This window comes from Rhinoraja longicauda, chromosome 23 (genome assembly GCF_053455715.1).
Source record: "Rhinoraja longicauda isolate Sanriku21f chromosome 23, sRhiLon1.1, whole genome shotgun sequence".
Lineage (NCBI taxonomy): Eukaryota > Metazoa > Chordata > Chondrichthyes > Rajiformes > Arhynchobatidae > Rhinoraja > Rhinoraja longicauda.
This window is the reverse complement of record NC_135975.1, coordinates 31,426,344-31,450,183: the sequence shown is the minus strand read 5'-3', so window position 1 is coordinate 31,450,183 and position 23,840 is coordinate 31,426,344. Positions and strand designations below refer to the sequence as shown.

Sequence of the window (23,840 nt, the reverse complement as noted above, 5' to 3'; positions counted from 1 at the left end):
AATGTATTAGCTAAGTATGTACACATACAAGGAATTTGACGGTGCGTATTCCACCGCCTCTTGATTTCTCCGTTGTCTCCGCTTCGCTGCCTCTGCATAGTTGAAAACCAGCCAGTTGCAGCGCATTGTCGGGGGTCGACTCACACAGCCAGGTCTCGGTGAAGCACAGTGGGATGGCTCGAGAGAAGTCCCTGTTTGTTTGGCACAGGAGTTGCAGTTCGTCCACTTTGTTGTTGAGAGAACGTAGATTTGCAAGGAATATACTGGGAGCGGTGTGCGTAATCCTCGTTGCCAGAGTGAGACGAGTGCTCCAGAGCGCTTCCCCCGGGTTCTCCTACGTCTCTCGTCCTTGGACATCACCACAGCCCCGTCGACAAGTATGTCCAAATAACCCAGCGAGTGAGAGAAACCCCGAACAATGTTTGGAAGAACCGAATGTCTGATGTCAATGAGTTCCTCTCTCGTGAAAGTAATCTTTGTGGGACTTCCATGGACGACGCAAATGAACAAAACACAGACAAAACAGCAAGGAGCAGTACACCGTGGCAGCCGTCGTCCGCACCATCTTAGTTCTTCTCCATTGAATACTCCAATGCTCAGATCTGCCAACCTTTGTGAGAAGTTTCTACATTGGTATTGGACATGCAGCCCCCCAGTTTAAAACGATGTCCCCTCATTTGGGATTCTCCCACTGGTGTAAACAAATTGCCCCGTTCACTCCATATGTATTGGGAAGTGATCAAGACAAGGAATTCATGAAAAAAAATCTTTGTTTGTGTTATTAATGGTACACTAATCCATAATGATCACATTACAATGTTGATCGCTCTTAGATAAAATGATTGTTTTTTTTAAAAAAAGATACAACTTGCTGGAATAGAAACATAGAAAATAGGTGCAGGAGTAGGTCATTCGGCCCTTCGAGCCTGCACCGCCATTCAATATGATCATGGCTGATCATCCAGCTCAGTAACCTGTACCTGCCTTCTTTCCATACCCCTGATCCCTTTAGCCACAAGGGCCACATCTAACTCCCTCTTAAATATAGCCAATGAACTGGCCTCAACTACCTTCTGTGGCAGAGAATTCCACAGACTCACCACTCTCTGTGTGAAGAAATGTTTTCTCATCTCGGTCCTAAAAGACTTCCCCCTTATCCTTAAGCTGTGACCCCTGGTTCTGGACTACCCCAACATCGGGAACAATCTTCCTGCATCTAGCCTCTCCAACCCCTTAAGAATTTACATGTTTTAATAAGATCCCCCCTCAGTCTTCTAAATTCCAGCGAGTATAAGCCTAGTCTATCCAGTCTTTCTTCATATGAAAGTCCTGCCATCCCAGGGATCAATCTGGTGAATCTTCTCTGTACTCCCTCTAACATTAAGATGGATGGGTGTCGTTTTGGGTGGTTCCTCCGTCAGACTGCTAACAAAGATTGTAATTCTGAGAAGTATTTCAAAAGATCACAGATTTTTTTTAAGAGGTTAAGGTGCTCAAATGCCTACCCATATCTTGTGTGTGCATTCCAATCTTTGTGGCACACAATATAAGATGTTGAGTAAAAAGATCTTATAGAAAAGGATCTTATAGAAACATATAAAATTCTTAAGGGGTTGGAGAGGCTAGATGCGGGAAGATTGTTCCCGATGTTGGGGGAGTCCAGAACCAGGGGTCACAGCTTAAGGATAAGGGGGAAGTCTTTTAGGACCGAGATGAGAAAACATTTCTTTACACAGAGAGTGGTGAGTCTGTGGAATTCTCTGCCACAGGAGGTAGTTGAGGCCAGTTCATTGGCTATATTTAAAAGGGAGTTAGATGTGGCCCTTGTGGCTAAAGGGATCAGGGGGTATGGAGAGAAGGCAGGTACAGGTTACTGAGCTGGATGATCAGCCATGATCATATTGAATGGCGGTGCAGGCTCGAAGGGCCAAATGGCCTACTCCTGCACCTATTTTCTATGTTTCTAAGATTGTGCCTTTCATTTCTAGTTTGTTATCACGGAGAATGCCTCAATGTCATCGGTTTTTCAACAGGTTTGATGGCGTCACAGTTGCTGGAGGCCTTTTGATCCTTTTGAATTAATGTTTGACAGCAACTGATGTGAGAAAAAGGAAAGTCCATTCTACAGAGATCACAAGATCTTTGTGAATTGCTTTCTTGGCGATCAGCAGCAAGCCACTTTATTGCGACTAAAATCCTGGCCAATTTTGAATTAAACCTCAAAACACAGAGCATGATAAGTGCAAGTCGTGTATCATTAAGCATAAGCATGTAAATGCTCATGTCCAAATCAAGATTCACCCTTGGATAGAGGCCAGGGTCAGAGATTAATTCAGTGCATAGGAATGAAACTTATGGAGATAGAAACAAGGAACTGCAGATGCTGGCTTACACAAAAGGACACCAAGTGCTGGAGTATCTCGACGGATCAGGCAGCATCTCTGGAGAACGTGGATAGGTGATGTTTCGGGTCAGGACCGTCATTTAGTGCGGTTCCTTGCCAACATCCTTGCCAATCGCAGTTTTGTACTCAAGACGGACAATCTAGCCGACTGCGACGCCTAAGAAACGGAGTCCCCCAAGGCTCGGTACTGGCCCCCATGCTCTTAAATCTCTATATCAGCGATCTGCCACGCACGACCTCGCGCCAGTATGGATATGCAGATGACTTGGCCCTACCGCACTCGGACAAGAGCTGGTCAAATGTGGAGGATGTGCTCTCGGCGGATATGGAACTTGTCACGGGCTACCTTAAGACTTGAAGACTAAAACTGAGTGTGGCAAAAACCACCACAACGGCCTTTCACCTAAACAACAAGGAAGCTCAACGCCAGCTAACCGTCACCCTCAATGGGTCACCCCCACCCTACAACCCATTTCCTACATACCTCGGGGTGAAACTAGATCGGCAGCTGACCTACAAGCAACACCTTGAAGCTCTCCGTGCTAAAGTCTCGGCACGGAACAACCTCCTGCGTTGCTTGGCCAGATCGTCATGGGGCGCCAGGACATCTACTCTTCGAACCAGTGCTCTTGCACTCGTGTACAGCGCCACTGAGTACGCCGCCCCAGCATGGTGCCGCAGGGCTCGTACCAGCAAGCTTGACACCACCCTCAACGACACCATGCGGATCATCACCGGCTGCCTACTCCCACGGATCTCCTGCCGGTGCTCGCAGGTATCGCACCCGCCAAGCTTCGCAGAGAGTTCTTCACTCATAGGCTGGTGTGCAAGCCCCCATCGGACGCCAAACATCCTTTGCACCACCTCGCCCAGGATTCACAGCAACTGGGACCTCAACGCCTGTCATCTCGTCACCCTTTCTCCCGGCATGCAGCAACCCTCTGTGGCTCCGGTTTCAACATACTAGGAGCATGGAGAACCAGCTGGGAACAGACATCGCAACCTCCTCAATTCACTGTCGCACTGAACACCACAGCCCCACCCGGCTTGGGCACGCCCCGCAAAGAGTGGGTCGCCCTGAACCGGCTCCGCACAGGGGTCGGCCGGTTCAACGCCAACATGCATCGTTGGGGGTTGCGTCCATCAGCAGCCTGCGTGTGTGGAGCAGACCAGCAAACAGCGCAGCTCGGCATTTTCGACTGCACTGTCCTCCGTTCCCCTGGTGGAGGGGTAGACCTCACGACCCTCGACAACAGCACATTGCACTGGCCACAGCGCCTGGAGGGCGTTACATAATTTCTGCTGCCTCAAACGCAAGAAGAAGGGCCGGGACCAAAACGGCCCGAAAGGTTGCCTATCTATGTTCTCCAGAGATGCTACCTGACCCGCTGAATTTATGGAGGTGACTGAATACAGTTGCCTCTTTGGATCTTGGAAATCTGAAATAAGAGCTGAAAAGGGTGAAGATGATCTTCAGGTCAGGCACCACCTACAGAGAGAAAAAAAAAAACACAGTCATTTTTGGGATAATGGCCGCTCCTCACATTACAGTTGCATAATATTTTAGGTTTAGCTTTATTATTATTGACACTACTGAAGTGCAGTGAAAAGGTTTGCTTTTGCGTGCTATCCAAATCAAATCAGATAGTACTACATGTGCTCCCCGCCTTAAGATGCTTCGATTTACGATATTTCATCTTTGCGATGGTGCAAACGGCCGTGACCCATAGCGAGCCGCAGCGAGCCTCCGGCCACGTGATCACGTGTATTCACTGCATTTCGACTTACGATATTTTCGGTTTCCGATGGGTTTCTCAGAACGTAACCCCATCGTAAGTTGAGACTTACCCCATCAGTTTGAAGTGTCTCGACCCGAAACGTCACCCATTCCTTCTCCCCGAGATGCTGCCTGACCTGCTGAGTTACTCCAGCATTTTGTGAATAAATACCTTCGATTTGTACCAGCATCTGCAGTTATTTTCTTACAGCACCTGTATACATTAGATACAATGAAGTACAATAGATAGAGCGAAGGAAAGATGCCGGGTGCAGAATATAGTTCCGACTCAGCATTGTAGCGCATCAGTTCCAGTGACAAAGTCCAATGTCTGCAATGAGGTAGAGGTAAATCGGACAGTGCCCTAGCTTATGGAAAAACTGCTGAGTTACTCCAGCATTTTGTGAATAAATAGCTTATGGAAGAAATAGTTGGGGAGGATTGTACATTGGATACGTACAGTGAAAACAAACAGCGAATGGTCAAGCTAAGTGAGGTAACAATGAGGCGGAACTGGAAATTAATAATGTCTGTACAGGTGAAACCTGATACACATTCAGATGATATAACAAAGGACCTTCTTAAGGGTTGGTGAAGGCAGAGAAGCCATTTTGGGTGATTGGACTACCTCTCATCTCTTTGCCCCCACCCCAGACGGAACAAAGATAGCCTTCCCCAAGTCTGCTGGATTTCCCGGTTGCTAACCATTTTGACACCCCTGCCCATTCCTGCACAGACCCCTCATTCCTGGGCCTCCCCCATGATCAGAATCAGGCCATGTGCAAACGCTGGGAGCAAAACCTCATATTCCACTTGGGTCGCATACAGTGCCCTCCCTAAATGTTTGGGAGAAAGACCCATCATTTATTTATTTGCCTCTGTACTCCACAATTTGAGATTTGTAATAGAAAAAATCACATGTAGTTAAAGTGCACATTGTCAGATTTTATTAAAAGGCATTTTTATACATTTTGGTTTCACCATGTAGAAATTTCTGCTTTGTTTCTACATAGTCCCCCCATTTCAGGACACCATAATGTTTGGGACACATGGCTTCACAGGTGTTTGTAATTGCTCAGGCATGTTTAATTGCCTCCTTAGTGCAGGTATAAAAGACCTCTCAGCACCTAGTCTTTCCTCCAATCTTTCCATCACCTTTGGAAACTTTTATTTCTGTTTATCAACTTGAGGACCAAAGTTGTGCCAATGAAAGTCAAGGAAGCCATTATGAGACTGAGAAACAAGAATTAAACTGTTAGAGACATCAGCCAAACCTTAGGCTTACCAAAATCAACTGTTTGGAACATCATTAAGAAGAAAGAGAGCACTGGCGAGCTTACTAATCGCAAAGGGACTGGCAGGCCAAGAAGACCTCCACAGCTGATGACAGAAGAATTCTCTCAAGAATAATGAAAAATTCCCAAACACCTGTCCAATAGATCAGAAACACTCTTCAGGAGTCAGGTGTGGATTTGGCAATGACCACTGTCTGCAGAAGACTTCATGAACAGAAATACAGAGGCTACACTGCAAGATGCAATCCACTTGTTAGCCACAAAAATAGGATGGCCAGGTTACAGTTTGCCAAGAAGTACTTAAAAGAGAACAACCACAGTTCTGGAAAAAGGTCTTGTGGGCAGATGAAATGAAGATTAACTTATATCAGAGTGATGGCAAGAGCAAAGTATGGAGTAGAGAAGGAACTGCCCAAGATCCAAAGCATACCGCCTCATCTGTGAAACACGGTGGTGGGGGTGTTATGGCCTGGGCATGTATGGCTGCTGAAGAGACTGGCTCATTGATCTTCATTGATGATACAACTGCTGATGGTAGAAGCATCATGAATTCTGATGTGTATAGACACATCCTATTTGCTCAAGTTCAAACAAATGCCTCAAAACTCATTTGCCGGCGGCTCATTCTACAGCAACACAATGATCCCAAACATACTGCTAAAGCAACAAAGGAGTTTTTCAAAGCAAAACAAATGGTCAATTCTTGAGTGGCTGTCAATCACCCGATCTGAACCCAATTGAGCATGCCTTTTATATGCTGATGAGAAAACTGAAGGGGAATAGCCCCCAAAACAAGCATAAGCTAAAGATGGCTGCAATACAGGCCTGGCAGAGCATCACCAGAGAAGACACCCAGCAACTGGTGATGTCCATGAATCGCAGACTTCAATCAGTTATTGCATGCAAAGGATAGGCAACAAAATACTAAACGTGATTACTTTCATTTACATGACATTGCTGTGTCCCAAACATTATGGTGCCCTGAAATGGGGGGACTGCTGTAATTTCTACATGGTGAAACCAAAATGTATAAAAATACGTTTTATTAAAATCTGACAATGTGCACTTTAACCACATGTGATTTTTTTTCTATTACAAATCTCAAATTGTGGAGTACAGAGGCAAATAAATAAATGATTGGTCTTTGTCCCAAACATTATGGAGGATACTGTATCTCCCAACAGTGTGAACATTGAATTCTCCAATTTTAGGTGACCTCTTACTAACCCCCACCACCACCTTCTCTCCTCCACACCCCTCTCGCTCTCTTCCCCAACCCCCCCTCCACCCACCCCCCCCTTTCCCTTACCTATGTCCCACCTGGACTCCCTCTTATTTCTCCCTTCCATCCCCCCACCCCTCCCCCTTCACAATCTGCAACTCTTTAAACCTGCCTCACACCTACTGCTCTTAAGTGTGGCCTTTGTTCCAACCATCTTCTTGTCGAAACAAAACCCTTGCCTCTGTCGAACTGTGACTTGACATGCTTGTCCTGCCTCTCCCCTTTTCCATCTTTCTTCTCTATCCCCCTCTCCCGCCCACCTGACAATATCTGATGGGTCCCTGAGTTACTCTGGCATTTTGTGTCTCACTATCCATGTTCTCCAGAGATGTCGCCTGACCCGCTGAGTTACTCCGCCATTTTGTGTCTCACTATCCATGTTCTCCAGAGATGCCGCCTGACCCGCTGAGTTACTCCGCCATTTTGTGTCTCACTATCCATGTTCTCCAGAGATGCCGCCTGACCCGCTGAGTTACTCCGCCATTTTGTGTCCATCCTGTGCTGTACGGTACTGTGTTTTAAACAGCAAGATGACTGGAATAGTGAACAGTCTTGACTGGAAACAGGACGATTGTGCTATATATTCGCAATGAGTGGCGAAACCTCCCTCCTTAACAGAGGGAGGGGAGATGGTGCTTTACTAATGGAACAACCAGAATCAATCGCAGAGTTCTAACAGCAGCTCATCATATTAACTTGCCCCTAAGGTGGTTAATAATGCCAGTATCAACCTAAACTGTGAACATCTCGTTTTATATTGCCATTAGTGATATTTTCGTCCCACTTGTAAATAAGACGACAACTATCAGACACCTCTTCCTACCTATCCCTGGACCATGACCCCACCGATGAACACCAGACCTTCATCAGCAGCACCATCACCGACCTCACCAACTCCGGCGAACTACCCCTCAGTGCCTCCAATCTCATAGTTCCCCAGCCCCGCACGGCCCGATTCTACCTCCTACCCAAAATCCACAAACACAATTGTCCCGGCAGACCCATTGTCTCTGCCTGCTCATGCCCCACCGAACTTATCTCTACCTACCTCGACTCCATCCTATCCCCCCTGGTCAAATCCCTCCCCACCTACGTCCAAGACACCTCACACGCTCTCCATCTCCTGGATAACTTCCGGTTCCCAGGCCCCCACTCCCTCATTTTCACCATGGATGTCCAGTCACTCTACACTTCCATCCCCCACAAGGATGGTCTCGAAGCCCTCCGTTTCTTCCTCGACCGTAGAACCAGCCAATCCCCATCGACCAACACTCTCCTCCGCCTAGCAGAGCTGGTTCTTACCCTCAATAACTTCTCCTTTGACTCCTCCCACTTCCTCCAAACCAGAGGCGTAGCTATGGGCACTCGCATGGGCCCTAGCTACGCCTGCCTCTTTGTCGGGTACGTCGAACAATCCCTGTTCCAGACGTACACTGGCCCCATCCCCGAACTCTACCTCCGCTACATCGACGACTGCATTGGTGCTACCTCTTGCACCCATGCAGAACTCACTGACTTTATACACTTCACCTCCAATTTCCATCCTGCCCTTAAATATACCTGGACTATCTCTGACATCTCCCTCCCGTTTCTGGACCTCACCATCTCCATCACAGGAGAAAAATTAGTGACGGACATTTATTACAAGCCCACCGACTCGCACAGCTATCTGGACTACACTGTCCCGGGATGAGGTGTTTCAGACTAGGGCTTCCGAGATGTCCTCGTTTTTCAGAAAACGGGGCTTCCCCTCCTCCATTATAGATGAGGCTCTCACTAGGGTCTCTTCTACATCCCGCAGCTCCGCTCTTGCTCCCCATCCCCCCACTCGCAACAAGGACAGGATCCCCCTCGTTCTCACCTTCCACCCCACCAGCCAGCGGATCCAACATATCATCCACCAACATTTCCGTCACCTACAACAGGACCCCACCACTGGCCATATCTTCCCATCCCCTCCCCTCTCTGCATTCCGCAGAGACCGTTCCCTCCGCAACTCCCTGGTCCACTCGTCCCTTCCTACCCAAACCACCCTAACCCCGGGCACTTTCCCTTGCAACCGCACGAGATGCAACACCTGTCCCTTTACCTCCCCCCTCAACTCCATCAAAGGACCCAAACATTCTTTCCAGGTGAGACAGAGGTTCACCTGCACCTCCTCCAACCTCATCTATTGCATCCGCTGCTCTAGATGTCAACTCATCTATATCGGCGAAACCAAGCGCAGGCTCGGCGATCGCTTCGCTGAACACCTGCGCTCGGTCCGCATTAACGCCACTGATCTCCCGGTGGCCCAGCACTTCAACTCCCCCTCCCATTCCCAGTCTGACCTCTCTGTCATGGGCCTCCTCCAGTGCCATAGTGAGGCCCGCCGGAAATTGGAGGAGCAGCACCTCATATTTCGCCTGGGCAGTTTGCGGCCCGGTGGTATGAACGTCGACTTCTCCAACTTCAGATAGCTCCTCTGTCCCCCCCTTCCCCTCCTCCTTCCCAGATCTCCCTCTATCTTCCTGTCTCCACCTATATCCTTCCTTTGTCCCACCCCCGACATCAGTCTGAAGAAGGGTCTCGACCCGAAACGTCACCCATTCCTTCTCTCCCGAGATGCTGCCTGACCTGCTGAGTTACTCCAGCATTTTGTGAATAAATCGATTTGTACCAGCATCTGCAGTTATTTTCTTATACATAAGATTAAGGCTTGTATGTTTTCCTCTGGGTCACAGTATGAAACAGTATTATGATCTATTGATATCTGTGAAGGAATACTTATGATGCAAATTATTATATATATTTTTTGATTTGTGACAACATCCCAATAATTGTCTGTTAATTTATTTTCCACAGTGAGGAAGTCTGCATCTTATCTGCCTCAGGCACTGCAGCTGTGCTGAATCCAAAGATGCTTCAAGAATGCAGCATGGAAGGCTGTAGTGAACACAGGTTGTCACGGCAGCCTAGCTTCTTTTCCACAGGGTCAGAGAAGGGAGAGTTTGATTTTTTTCTGCAGTGCCAGGATAGTGCTTCTCTATTAGGGTAGGTTAAACTATTGCAGTGGAGTGGGGCAGGTCCAAACAATTCATTTCTACTAACAAAGTTTGAAATTTGGCATCGATTTGGCAAGAAATTGAAATGCGGGTTGTTGTTACCTAACAGCTTGCATCAAGGTAACTATCTAAAATACTAACCATACTTAATTATCTAATATCACACGCCGATTTTCCACTCTGTAACTGGAGAAATTGTCGCCAATGATTCTTTAATAAAACGCTCACAAAAGACAAACCGAGGTGTAATTTTCGAAATGAATTATGATGCCTTGTGTAAGCAATCAAAGTAATGCTTGGTGAACCCCTTTTGGTCCCAAGTAATGAGTCAATTTATCTGTCCTGACCTTCTGTACAATAATTTTCCAAAAGGAAGCGGGGTTCTGAATTCTGGTTATGATGCATTCTGCTGACAGCAGTAACAGAAATTTTATTTGACAGATGTATTACTGTATTAAATGTGCTGTAACCTTGTGGATTGATGTCTATTGTCTGGGTTAATAATAATTTCATTTAAGATAGATCAGCCATAATTGACTGGCGGAGCAGACTTGATGGGCCAAATGGCCTAATTCTGCTCCTAGAACTTATGAACTTAAGCCATAGGAAGTTGGCATTGAAGAATTAAAAGCCAAAAGTAAAAGTTGTGTGAACTAGATTTGAAACCCTTGAACATTGAATGTTCTTTTCCAAGGGCATTTGGAGAGGTTAAGCATGACTGATGTGTTGAAGGTTTCAGATCTGATTAGCATGTGTCTCCTTTCTCCAGATTGGATGATGCCACGTCTCTCGGCTGCAGTTTCTGCCATATCCCTTATGACGAGTTAAATATGCCATTCCCCGCACACCTCACCTATTGTTATGTATGTCGGAAGCAGAAGGTTCCCGACGTTCTCTTCACAACCATTGAACCTCCATTGGAAGCGGCGGTAACTGGGAAAGGCTGCTTGATTCAAGCCAGGTGAGGCTTCTATTTAGTTTTATATATTGTCACCGTGGCATCGGGTAGATGCACAGAGTCTCTTGCCCAGAGTAGGTGAATCGAGGACCGGAGGACATAGGTTCAAGGTGACGAGGAAAAGATTTTATCGGAATCTGAGGGGAAACTTTTTTTATACAAAGGGTGGTGGGTGTATGGGAACAAGCTGCCAGAGGAGGTAGTTGAGGCAGGGACTGTCCCAATGTTTAAGTAACATTTAGACAGGTACATGGATAGGACAGGTTTGGAGGGATATGGACCAAACGAGGGCAGGTGGGACCAGTGTAGCTGGGACTGTGTGGGCAAGTTGGGCCGAGGGGCCCGTTTCCACGCTGTTATCACTCCGTGACTCTATGATGTCTTCTTGTCATGCAGACTGTGCCGTCAGAAAAAGAAGACTCAGGGTGAAGCCAATGCCACTGCAATAAGCAATCTCCTGCCATTTATGGAGTATGAACTGCATACCCAGCTGATGCACAAACTAAAGTTGAGAGGGATGAATGCGCTCTTTGGGCTAAGGATCCAGATTGCAGTTGGTGAAAACATGTTGATGGGCCTTGCTGTGAGTAAAATGCTTTACTGAATCTTAACAGAACAGCGTATTAAACCCCTGAGATGGAAAGGGGACTTCAAACGTAAATCTTTCACATAAACATTAGTTGATATTTGGAATGAGCTGCCTCGGGAGGTGGTGGAGGCAGAAACAGCAACAACATTTAACAGGTATCTGCACAGTACTGAATAAGCAGGGCATAGAAGAAGGGTCTCTACCCGAAACGTCACCCATTCCTTCTCTCCCGAGATGCTGCCTGCCCTGCTGAGTTACTCCAGCATTCTGTGCCTATCTAGGGCATAGAGGTATGTGAAATTAGTGCAGTCAAGTGCAAAGATACTAGAGGAACAAGATAGACCACCTGACCCTAAAAACCGTAGTACGTCAAGGCGCCATTTTAGTAGGCAGTAACTTATAGAAACATTTTAAAAGAAAAATAACAAAAATCTGTGATTTGATAGATGAGATATATTCTGCATTTTAATGGTATAATCACACATACTGTTCCCCCAAAACACTGATTACACTGCGAGAGGCATAGCGAACGGCGGGTTTTGCTTACTAAAATGGCTCCTTTGCATACTACACTTCAGTATAGGCGATTTGAGTGGTCCATCTTGTTCCTCTAGTATCTTTGGTCTAGTGGGATTAGTATAGATGGTCAGCAAAAACATAGTGGGCTGAATGGTCTATTCCCGTGCTGTACAATTCTACAACTTTAAAAAGGGACTTTAAAGCAACATCATTTATTTACTGCAACGGTGCCCAGTCATACGTGCATCAGAGTACGTCAAGGGCTGAACTATGGGAGAGGATGGGGAGGCTAGGACTTTATTCCTTGGAGCGTAGGAGGCTGTGGGGTGATATTATAGAGGTGTATAAAGTCATGAGGTGGAATGGATAGGGTGAATGTACAGAGTCCTTTACCTGAGTAGGAGCATTGATTGATTGATTGTGAGAAAGGGAAGATATAATGGGAACCTGGTTCCATGCTGTTCAACTCTGACGACAATATTAGGGCACAGTGTTTAGAATGTGAACTAGTTTGTAGGCACTGACTGAATGACTCTGAGCTGTCTGTTTTAAATTTGTTTGTTCCAATAGACAATAGGTGCAGGAGTAGGCCATTCAGCCCTTCGAGCCAGCACCGCCATTCAATGCGATCATGGCTGATCACTCTCAATCAGTACCCCGTTCCTGCCTTCTCCCCATACCCCCTCACTCTGCTATCCTTAAGAGCTCTATCCAGCTCTCTCTTGAAAGCATCCAACGAACTGGCCTCCACTGCCTTCTGAGGCAGAGAATTCCACACCTTCACCACTCTCTGACTGAAAAAGTTCTTCCTCATCTCCGTTCTAAATGGCCTACCCCTTATTCTTAAACTGTGGCCCCTTGTTCTGGACTCCCCCAACATTGGGAACATGTTTCCTGCCTCTAATGTGTCCAATCCCCTAATTATCTTATATGTTTCAATAAGATCCCCCCTCATCCTTCTAAATTCCAGTGTATACAAGTGGAAATCCTTTAAAATCTATATTAAAGTCTTAAATCCGTGCACGTTGCCCAGCTTTTTCCGTTGTAAATCCCCCATGTACATTGTTGTAAGGGAGGCTGCGATTGTTTAGTGAATGGCTGTATTTTTGCTTTGGCTTTGTTCTAGTCTGCGACTGGTTTGTACGTGACGGCTCTCCCCTCTCCAGGGGGCATACAGGTTGCAGGGAAGACACCGAGCGACTCGTCTTATGATCAGCATATATCAAACATACAGAAGAAGATCAACGATATGATCATCAAAAACAGAGAAATCCACGAGATTAATCCTCCCGTAAGTACCAGCTCGTTTGTGCGCGGGTTGTCATTAGCCAAAATAAACTTAACAGCACGAATGTGGAAGATTGTAGATGTTGGAAGGTTAAACATGCTTAAGATCGAGGTAGGTAGGCTTAATCACCAGCATATTGAGGAATCTGTATGAAAGTGGGTTAACGATACTGATCAGCCGTGATTTGAGTAAATAACCAGAACAGGTTTCAGCGGCTGAATAGTCTTTTCCTTGTTCTTTGGCCAGTAAACAGTGTTTTCATCTGCAACCCAGATACTCCATATTGCTTGGTTCCTAGAGAAGTAATAAAAATATTGGTTTAGTTTAGAGATACAGCATGCAAGCAGGCCCTTCAGCCCACCGAGTAAACACCAGCCATCAATCTGTTCACACTATTTCTATGTTATCCCACTTTTTCATCCACTCCCCCACACACACGGGGCGATTTACAGAGGGCCAATTAACCTGCAAACCCGCACGTCTTTGGGATGTGGGAGGAGACGGAGCACCCGGAGGAATCCCATGCGGTCACAGGGAGAAGGTGCAAACTCCACACAGACGGCCCACAAGGTTGGGATTGAACCCAAATCTCTGCCTCTATGTGGTAGAGTGTAACCAGCTGCACCAATGCGCTGCCCTAATGGTTCCAGTGGCATTGTACAATATTCCATCTGACTGTGAGGCAGTAGCTCTACCAGTAGAGCCTCTGCACCACTTTATTCCTTTAAGATGTTTGGTTCCTGGAGAATTAATAAAAACGTTCTTTCATCGTATGATGAAAATTATGATAATGGACCTTTTATGCATTATATGCATTAGCAAGAGTGTAGGAACATCATCTGTGTATTAAATCGACAGTGGCACCATTTGTCTCCAATAAGCAGCGGTTTCTGTGCAAAATGGCTTCCAAATGTCTAGATGTGTAGTTAAATAAAAACCCCGTTCATGTTTCCAGTTCAGCTCGATGACTTGCAGCCAGAGCTGTTTCTACCAAGAGGTGTGTAGCTCTTTGATACCACAAGTCATACTTTGTGCATTGCAATTTTAAAAAAGAGCGCTTTACAGACATTGATTCTTGCCCACTGGAATGCTCTGAAGGCTATAAGTCATCTACTGTCAGGGAATGGTGTTTTTCCTGTTGAGACCTGAAGCCGTTAGCTGACCTGGTGTCCTGTCAGATCAAACCAGTTGGGAGGCCGTTGAGTCTCTAGAAAAAACATATCTGTTTATTTTCTTTGCAGCTAGGTCTAAATGGGAACAGCTTAAATGTTAGGAGTATCTAGCTCTGGAGCCGCTCAAACGAAAGACCTTGCATTGGTTAATTATGTTGTGTTAACAAGAACAGAGTCTGGGATGCTAATTTGCATCTGGTTGTTTTTCAAGAAACAACTTCAAAATGGGTTGATTTTAAAAATACTTTGGCATAACACCAATAACGGTGTAATGTGGCTCAGAGGATTGTGGCTGGCTTTAGTCCTCAAATTTGTATTAATCCAGCCTGCTGTCGATGAAACAGAGGTTCACTATGTGAACTGTTTAGGTATATGCTGTTATGTTTGTGTGCCATTGTATGTTCGTTCTTAGTACCTGAACTGATGTACAGCACTTTGGTCAATGTGGGTTGTTTTTAAATGTGCTATACAAATAAAATTGACTTGACTTGACTATAACTGAGCAAAACACAAAGTGCTGCAGTAATTCAGCGGGTCAGGCAGATCTGTGGAGGGAATTGAAAGATATAGCATGGAAACAGGCCTTCAGGCATGGAAACAGGCCACACTCCATGTCAACTCTGAAGAAGGGTCTCGACCCGAAACATCATCCATTCCTTCTCTCCTGAGATGCTACTTGACCCGCTGAGTTACTCCAGCATTTTGTGTCTACCTTCGATTTGAACCAGCATCTGCAGTTATTTTCCTACACCATGTCAACCATTGATCGCCCATTCACACTAGTTCTATGTTGTCCCTCTTTTGCATCCACACTGAACACACAAGGGGCAATGTACCGAGACTAATTAACTCATAAGCCTGCACGTCTTTGCAGTGTGAGAGGGAACCGGAGCACCCGGAGGAAACCAGCGTGGTCACAGAAAGAACGTGCAAACTCCACCCAAACAGCACCTGAGTTCAGGATCTAAATTTGATGCTGTGAGGCACCAGCTCTACCAACTGCTGCACTGCCCCCCTTCACACAGAGGCGATGTTTCGGGTCAGATCCCTTCTTCAGTCTGATTGTGTAGCTGATCTGCCTATATCGTTGTCACCATTGCACCCAATCTGGAAGATTCAAATGAAGACTTTAAAGAAATTAACCTCAGCACCTCTTGGCAAGAGAGAGATAAACAGCTTGGATTCCCATTCTTGATTTGCTATCTCTTTTTATGCCCCGGCAGCACTCGGATAAACTTTTAGACTTTAGACTGGAGAGATACAGCGCTGAAACAGGCCCTTCGGCCCACCCAGTCCATGCTGACCAGTGCTCGCCCCCCACTATCCTACACACTTGGACAATTGACAGTTTTTTTACCGAGGCCAATTGACCTACAAACCTTCACATCTTTGGGATGGGGAGGAAATCGGAGCACCCAGAGAAAACCCACGCGGTCACAGGGAGAAGGTAGAAACTCCGCGCGGTCAAGCCCCCGTAGACAGGGTTGAACCCACGTCTCTGGCACTGTGAGGCAGCAACTGCGCCGCCGCCTTGCCGCCCCTTTACTGTTCTTTATCTCGTTTCACGCAGCTGCTTAAATGAGGAACTTGAAGTTGACCAGAGCTTTTGCACTTTAACTCCATTGTACTCTGATACTTTCTATGGACTGAGGGCGAATATCCATTACATTTTTTGATGGCTGCCAATTATTTCCTGTCCAATACGCTTTTGACAATAGGAGATCCTAGAGGAAACGCTTGGATCCCCGATCCCTGAAACACAACAACGCTCCAGGCTCTTCCGATCCAATTCGGAAAGTTCAGATGATGTTTCCGAACTGGATCTTTCTCATGGGAAGAAGGATGCCTTTGTGTTGGAGGTAATGAAAATCTTTATTAGATATATATCAACACTGCTCTGGGCCTGTACTCGCTGGAGTTTAGAAGGTTGAGGGGGGACCCCATTGAAACTTATAGAAAAATGAAAGGCATAGATAGAGTGGATGTGGAAAGGATGTTTCCACTGGTGGGAGAGACTAGGACCAGAGGTCATAACCTCAGAATTAAAGGGCACTCTTTTAGAAAGGAGGGGAGGAGGATTTTTTTTAGTCAGAGTGTAGTTAATCTGTGGAACTCATTGCCACAGAGGGCTGTGGATTCTAAGTCAGTGGATATTTTTATGGCCGAGATATACAAATTCTTGATTGGAACGGGTGTCAAGGGTTATGGGGAGAAGGCAGGAAAATGGGATTAGGAGGCAGAGATCAGCCATGATTGAATGGCGGAGTAGGCTTGATGGGCCGAATGTTATGTTACAGTTGTACCAGTTAGCAATTGGTATTTTGTTCAGTTTTGGTCACCTGCCATTGGAAAGATATTGTTAAGCTGGAAAGACCGGAGGGAAGATTTACAAGGATGTTGCCAGGAGTTGAAGGACTGAGCTATAGGGAGAGGTTGAGCAGGCCAGGATTTTATTCCTTAGAGTGCACGTGGATGGGGGATGATCTTATGGAGGTGCGTGAGGGGGATAGATAAGGTAGATGCGCAGTCTTTTACCCAGTGTAGTGGTATCAAGAACCAATGGTCATACGTTTAAGGTGAGAGGGAACTGGAGGGGCAGCTTTGTACACAGAGGGTGGTGGGTAAATGGAAAGAATTGCCAGAGGAGTTAGTTGAGGCAGGTAATATAACAACATTTAAAAGATATTTGGACAGGTACATGGATAGGAAAGGTTTAGAGGGATATGGGCCAAACACAGGCAGATGGGACTACTGACGAATGGGCATCTTGGTCAGCACGATCAAGTTGGGCCGAGAGGTCTTGTTTCCGTGCTGTATGATTCGATGTGTCCTTTGGAGACACGAGAGGCTGCAATAGCAGGAATCTGGAGCAAAACAAAGCAAATTACCGAAGGAACTCAGCAGGCCGAGCAGCATCCATGGAGGGAAAAGAATTGTCAATGTTTCATGTTGAGACCCTCCAGCTGGACTGGGAGTGGAAAGGGGAGGTTGTGGGCATGACGAGGAGAGAGGAAAGGGTGAGAGGGGCCGGCAGGTGGGCCAGGGAGGGATAATGGATGATCAGCAGATGGAGCCATGTCGGGATGGACTTCAGAGACAGAGGCAGGTAGGCGATGGGTGGAATCAGATTGGAAGGAAGGAAAAAGGACGATGGGACCAACTGAGGGAAGGGAAAGTAGGGGGGGGGTGGGGAGGGGGGGAGACAACTGCTGGAGTGTAATAAGTAAGGACACAAAGGCTGCTGCGATTTGATAAATAAGAAAGGTGATAATGGGAAACATGGATAGGTGACATTTTGGATCGGGACCCTGTTTTTGTAAAGCTAGCATCTAGAGTTCCTCGATTCTACAAGTTGATGATGGAATAGTTAAGGGAATGGCAGGTGGAACTAGACGGGGAGGAGATGCTGGAGAGTGGAATGTATAGGTTTTAGGTGGATGGAATCAAGAGTGGGAGAGGGTAGTACATGGGTGAATGGACAGATGAAGAGGGGATATGGGGAGGGGACAAAAATGGAATGACTGGAGGTGGATCAAAAAGAGAGAGAGTGGGAGATCACAGTAGGTAACGGTTAACCAAAAGTGGAAAATTAAATGTACAAACCGTTGGGTTGGAGACTGTCCAGAGCGTTCATGAGGCATTCTTCCTGTGGGGATATATAATTTAATTGTAATTATTGCCACAATATTTCACTGTGTTCAGTGTTCACTGATTCATGTGCAGACTTTGGGAACAGCGAACCGTATTGCACTGGTTCAGTGCATTCTATACCAACACCATTCTGTACCAGGTCAGGAAGTTATTTGCACTTCATTCTATTCCACTGGGCAAAGGATTACACAATATTCCATGTAAGGTTTTTAGTAAAACTGGATTATATTCAAGCAGGTCAGGATCTTGCCAACACAAGACCATATTGTGCAAAGAAATTCCTTAATTCTGTTGATTCATGAAATATTTAGTTTAGTTTAGCAGTACAGCATGGAAATGGGTCCCATGGTCGACATGGACTCAGTGGGCCATCGACCACTCATTCACACTAGTTCTTTGTTGTCCCACTTTCTCATCCACTCACCTACACGATAGGGACAATTTTGCAGAACCCAACTAACCTCCAAACCCGCAAGTCTTTGGGATGTGGGAGGAAACCAGGTCACACGAAGGAAAACCCACACGGTCACAGGGAGAACGTGCAAACTTCCACACAGACAGGGCCCGAAGTCAGGATCGAACTCGGGTCTCTGGTGCTGCCCTAATAGTTCTAATAGCACTGCACAATATTCCACAGCATCAGACCACAAGCAAACACTTTCCTAATGTCTGGTGAGTGAGATTGGGACCTTAATAGCACTGCTCTGTATTTCAGATTGATGATGCTGATGCTGTAGAAGATATTCATTCATTATTGACTGATGCTCCTACGCCAGCTGGTAAGTCCTTTGGAAGGGAGAACAAGAAGGTGGAACGGAGATGTGGAGGAATTCCTTTAGTCAGAGAGTGGTGAATCTGTGGAATTCATTGCCACAGACGGCTGTGGAGGCCAAGTCAATGGATACTTTTAAGGCAGATTGACAGATTCTTGATTAGGAAGGGTGTTCAGGGTTGTGGGGAGAAGGCAGGAGAATGAGAGGGAAAGTTAGCTCAGTCATGATTGAATGGCAGAGTGGACTTGATGGGCCAAATTGCCTAATTTTGCTCCGATAACATGAAAAACCTGAAGTTTGATTTTTTTGGGGGTAAAAAACATTGTGCTCTAAATCCTTCTCATTTTAATGCATTTGGACTTCCTATTGTGTTTATACATTGACAGAGATTGAAATCCAATTAAATATTTAGATGGAAGTGCACGTTATCTGCCAGTAATGAACTGAAATAATTAGATATGTACTTCACAATCACGTTATTAGCCAAGTATGTTTTGCAACATACGAGGAACTTCATTTGCCATACGGTCAACAATAAAAAGCAACAGGACACACAAAATACATTTTTACATGAACATCCCCCACAGTGACTCCTCCACATTCCTCACTGTGATGGAAGGCTTAAAAAAAGTTCAATCTCTCCCTTCTTTGTCCTCCAGTGGTCAGGGGCCTCTAACCTTCCGTTGACGGGACGATCTTGAGTCCCGTAGTCGGCGGCGGGCCTTCCTCGTCAGGGCGATCAAACTCCTGCATCCGGGGGGGGGGGGGGGGGGGGGGAATCTCAGCTCCCCTGCGCTGGGCGATCTACCCCGGGTCGGGACTAGTCAAACATCGTGCGGCTTTTGGAACTCCCGATCGGTCTCAACCCAAGACTGCGAGCTCCGCGATGTTAAAGTCCACAGGATGCGGTTGGAGCGTCGATCCCAAGCAAGGGATCGCACTCTCACAAGGGTCCGCAACCCCGTGGTGGGGCTCAAAGTCAGTCCCGAGCAAGGCCTCCAGCTCCACGATATTAGGCCGCAGAGGTACCGGAGATATGACTCGCAAAACAATTGCATCTCCGGCAAGGTAAGAGATTGAAACTTGTAAACTTTCTGAATTTTGTTTTGTGTTAACAGGTTTTTACAGTTGTAATACGGAGGTTATGCCAGGTATCAACAACTGGACATCTGATTTACAGGTAAATCTGCATGGTATTTGTTTGAACAGTTTAGTTTATTGTCACGTGTACCGAGGTCCAGTGAAAAGCTTTTGTTGCGTGCTATCCAGTCAGCGGAAAGACAATACATGATTACAGTCGAGCCATTTACAGTGTACAGATACATGATAAGGGAATTCCAGGCGATTGTTTAAAGTTGAGTAACGTGTTAGTGGAGGAGGAATCATTTTGGTACCAGAAATTATATCAGTATGGGAATATTTAAAGAGATAAGCAAGCAATCAAACCTCAATGGCTGGAGCTAAGAAATGGGAAAGAGTATAAAACTTCAGTGAAAGCTGTGCATGGATCCTGTGGTGTAGCTGTGAAGTAGTGGCATACTTAAACACTGCGCTTAGACAAAGTTATACAAAAGGAATAGTGGTTTTAATGGGGATCTTAACTTTCACATATATTGAAATACGTGCTCATGACTGAAAATTGGTGCATATCTCATGTACTCGTGATATTTTTCAACCACACTCTCCAGGAATTTGCAGCCCTATTAAATTTGCCAATCAGCCAGATTTACTTAACTTCCCAACGGTGAATGTAGATGTGTCCGATGACAATCTTAATCAAGCATGAATCAAGTTTGTTGTAGACCATAATTAAGTAGATTGGTGTAACGTTTGAAAGGAAATATTGCTCAACATATATATATATATATATATATATATATATATATATATATACCGATCAGCCAAAACATTATGACCACTGACAGATGAAGTGAATAACATTGATTATCTTGTTACAATGGCACCTGTCAAGGGGTGGGATATATTAGGCAGCAAGTGAAGTCAGTTCTTGAAGTTGATGCTTTGATGCAGGAGAAATGGGCAGGCGTAAAGACCCGAGCGATTTTGACAAGGGCCAAATTATTATGGCCAGACGACTGTGTCAGAGCATCTCTGAAACGGCAAGGCTTGTGGTGTGCTCCCGGTCAGCAGTGGTGAGTACCTACCGACAGTGGTCCGAGGAGGGACAAACCACAAACCGGCGACAGGGTGTTGTGTGCCCAAGGTTCATCGATGCGCGAGGGCAACGAAGGCTATCCCGTCTGGTCCGAACCGACAGAAGATCTTCTGTGGCACAAGTCACAGAAAATGTTAATGGTGGTCACGGGAGGAATGTGTCACAATACACAGTGCATCGCACTCTGCTGCATATGGGGCTGCACACGGAGAACCAACAGCATATTAGGCAGGTGGTCATAATGTTTTGGCTCACCAGGTCATAATGTTTTGGCTCATGTTTTGTGTGTGTGCGGATGTGTAAACAAACAGACAAATAAATAAACAATAGTGCAAAGTAAAAAATAATGCCCCCAAGTGTATATAGTTCGTAGCCTATTTAGAGCTTGTAGTGATTAATAGCGTGATGGTTGTGGGGAGGAAACTGCTCCTGAACCTGGGCGTTACAAGCTCAGGCTCAAGCTCTGCCCATTTCTGAAGCTGATCTAAGTCCCGGTGTATATGCTGTCTACTGGCCATGTCACCAAGTCTTTGGTTGACCAGCAAGATGCTCGAGATTCTGAGGGATTATTTGTTCGGGGGGGGGGGGGGGGGGGTCGTCAGTGAGAGAGCAAGAAGGGTAGTTGGGTTGCTGCTCCCAAAGTGACAGCAATACCTTGAGGGACCCCTTTGGAGGATACCAGAAGCGCCAAAGGAGACTGCAGGAGTATCTACAGAGGAAACTCAATACTGGAACATCACCTCCCGTCTGGACTACTGCAACAGCCTATGGCGCACCCTCAAAAATCATCAGTAAACTTCAATACATTCAAAACTCCGCTGCCCGTCTACTCACCCACACTCCGATCCGTGACCATATCACCCCCGTCCTTTATAAACTCCACTGGCTCCCCATCCCCCAGAGAATCCAGTACAAAATCCTCCTCATGACCTACAAAGCTCTCCATAACCTGGCCCCATCCTACCTGACCGACCTCCTCCACAGGCACACTCCCACCTGCACCCTCCGCTCTGCTGCTGCCAATCTCCTATCCCCCCACATCCGGACCAAACTCAGATCCTGGGGGGACAGGGCTTTCTCCATCGCTGCTCCCACCCTATGGAACTCACTACCCCAAACCGTCAGAGACTCCTCCACACTCACCACATTCAAAACATCACTGAAGTCTCACCTGTTCAGTACTGCCTTCAACCACTGCAGGTCACCTCACCTTCTGTCTCCTTTCTCTGTTCGTTTACTTATTTATCTATTTATTCACTTCCCTATGTTCTCTAAATCCCTGTAAAGCGTCTTTGAGTATATGAAAAGCGCTATATAAATGTAATGCATTATTATTATTATTATTAAATGAGTGATGAAGGTTTGAGTAAGAGATTTGCAGTCCACGTTGTTGAGATATGCAAGTCCTTTATTACTGGATTGTTTTTGCATTACTTGAACAACACTAAATCACAAACACTTTACTTAAACTATTACATGGTGACATTGTGGAAGTTGAGCAGGATTTTTATTGAGTAAAATATGGTATAAAAAAGAAAGTATAAAACTTAGAAGTAGTAGTTTAGTACAGTTTAGACTGATACTGCCTGGAAACAGGCCCTTCGGCCCACCGGGTCCGTACCGACCAGCGATCCCCGTACACTAACACTATCCTGCACTCTAGGGACAGGTTACAATTTTACCAAGCCAATTAACCTCCAAACCTGTAGGCCAGTGTGGGAAGAAACCAGAGCACCCGGGGAAAACCCACATGGTCACGGATCGAACCCAGGTCTCTGTCACCGTAAGGCAGCAAATCTACCGCTGCACCACCGTGCCGCCCCCAGAGGTAGAAGCAAGGAATTCCAGATGCTGGTTTACAAAAAAAAGACACAAAGTGCTGGAGTAACTCAGGCAGCATCTCTGGAGAATATGTATAGGTGACATTTCGGGTCGGGACCCTTCTTCAGACTGGTCCCGAACTTCTACAAAGGCATAAAACGTATTAGACATATCCCTGTGTTCTTCACTGCCCATAATCATAGTTCTGACATTTTCTCTTGTTGTAAGTGTTTTTATAATTTTGGAAAGTGTTCTATTTGAAGCTATAATGCCTGCATGGTAATTGCTGCAGCTGTTAAATTCTTCTATTGACTAACTGTTCACTATTTGTATTATTGCACAATTTTGATTATTTTTTTGTCAAACAGTTATAAGGGGCAAGAATGGACCATCTCTAATTATTGAACTTTATGAACTTGGCATCAATGTACTTAACTCTGGTGACAATGGCTTATTCAGAAAGTTATAAGCAGCAAATAATATGCATAATGTTGGTATTTGCTGCCCTCAAAGGAATGTACTTGCTACCAGCTAATACATTTCCCCTCCCTTTCCTTTTCTAGATGTTTACTTCTGTGAGAGTATTCCGACTGAACAATGTTACCAGTCTCACGTCACAGGGACTGAATAAGGCCTTCAGTGATCTTTGTGAAAACTTGCTGAAGGTAAGAGGCTAGAAACACACCAACTTAAACATAAGACATAGGAGCAGAATTTGGCCAATTGTCCCATCAAATCTGTGCCATTCGATCATGGCTGATCTATTTGCACATCCCCTCACCCCCCCCCCCCCATTCTCCTGCCTTACCCCCATAACCTTTGACGTCCCTACTAATCAAGAACTATCATTCTCCACTTTAAAAATAGCAATGACTGCCTCCACTGCCATCTGTGGCAATGAATTCAACAGATTCACCACCCTCTGGCTCAACATATTCCTCCCCTTCTCCATTCTAAAGGTACAGTCCTTTTATTCTAAGGCTGTGCCCTCTGGTTCTATACTCTCCCATTACTGAAAGCATCCTTTCCACATCCACTCTATCGAGGCCTTTCATTATTCGATCTTGCACCTGATAGCACTATTTAAACGA

At 45.9% G+C, this 23,840-nt stretch overlaps 1 protein-coding gene across 8 annotated transcripts in view; it reads left to right on the top strand.

Moving 5' to 3' along the window:
- Positions 1-23,840, top strand: part of c2cd5 (C2 calcium dependent domain containing 5) — a 106,840-nt gene that overhangs the window by 60,989 nt on the left and 22,011 nt on the right. For 6 of the 8 annotated variants that reach the window (XM_078419989.1, XM_078419990.1, XM_078419991.1 and 3 more), the window contains 8 exons: positions 9,603-9,791; positions 10,572-10,763; positions 11,157-11,343; positions 12,995-13,159; positions 16,047-16,187; positions 18,695-18,758; positions 19,871-19,932; positions 23,313-23,414. In XM_078419989.1, coding sequence (XP_078276115.1) covers positions 9,603-9,791; positions 10,572-10,763; positions 11,157-11,343; positions 12,995-13,159; positions 16,047-16,187; positions 18,695-18,758; positions 19,871-19,932; positions 23,313-23,414 — 1,102 coding nt within the window. The remainder of the gene's footprint in view (positions 1-9,602; positions 9,792-10,571; positions 10,764-11,156; positions 11,344-12,994; positions 13,160-16,046; positions 16,188-18,694; positions 18,759-19,870; positions 19,933-23,312; positions 23,415-23,840) is intronic. The other 2 variants (XM_078419992.1, XM_078419993.1) reach the window with 1 other exon arrangement.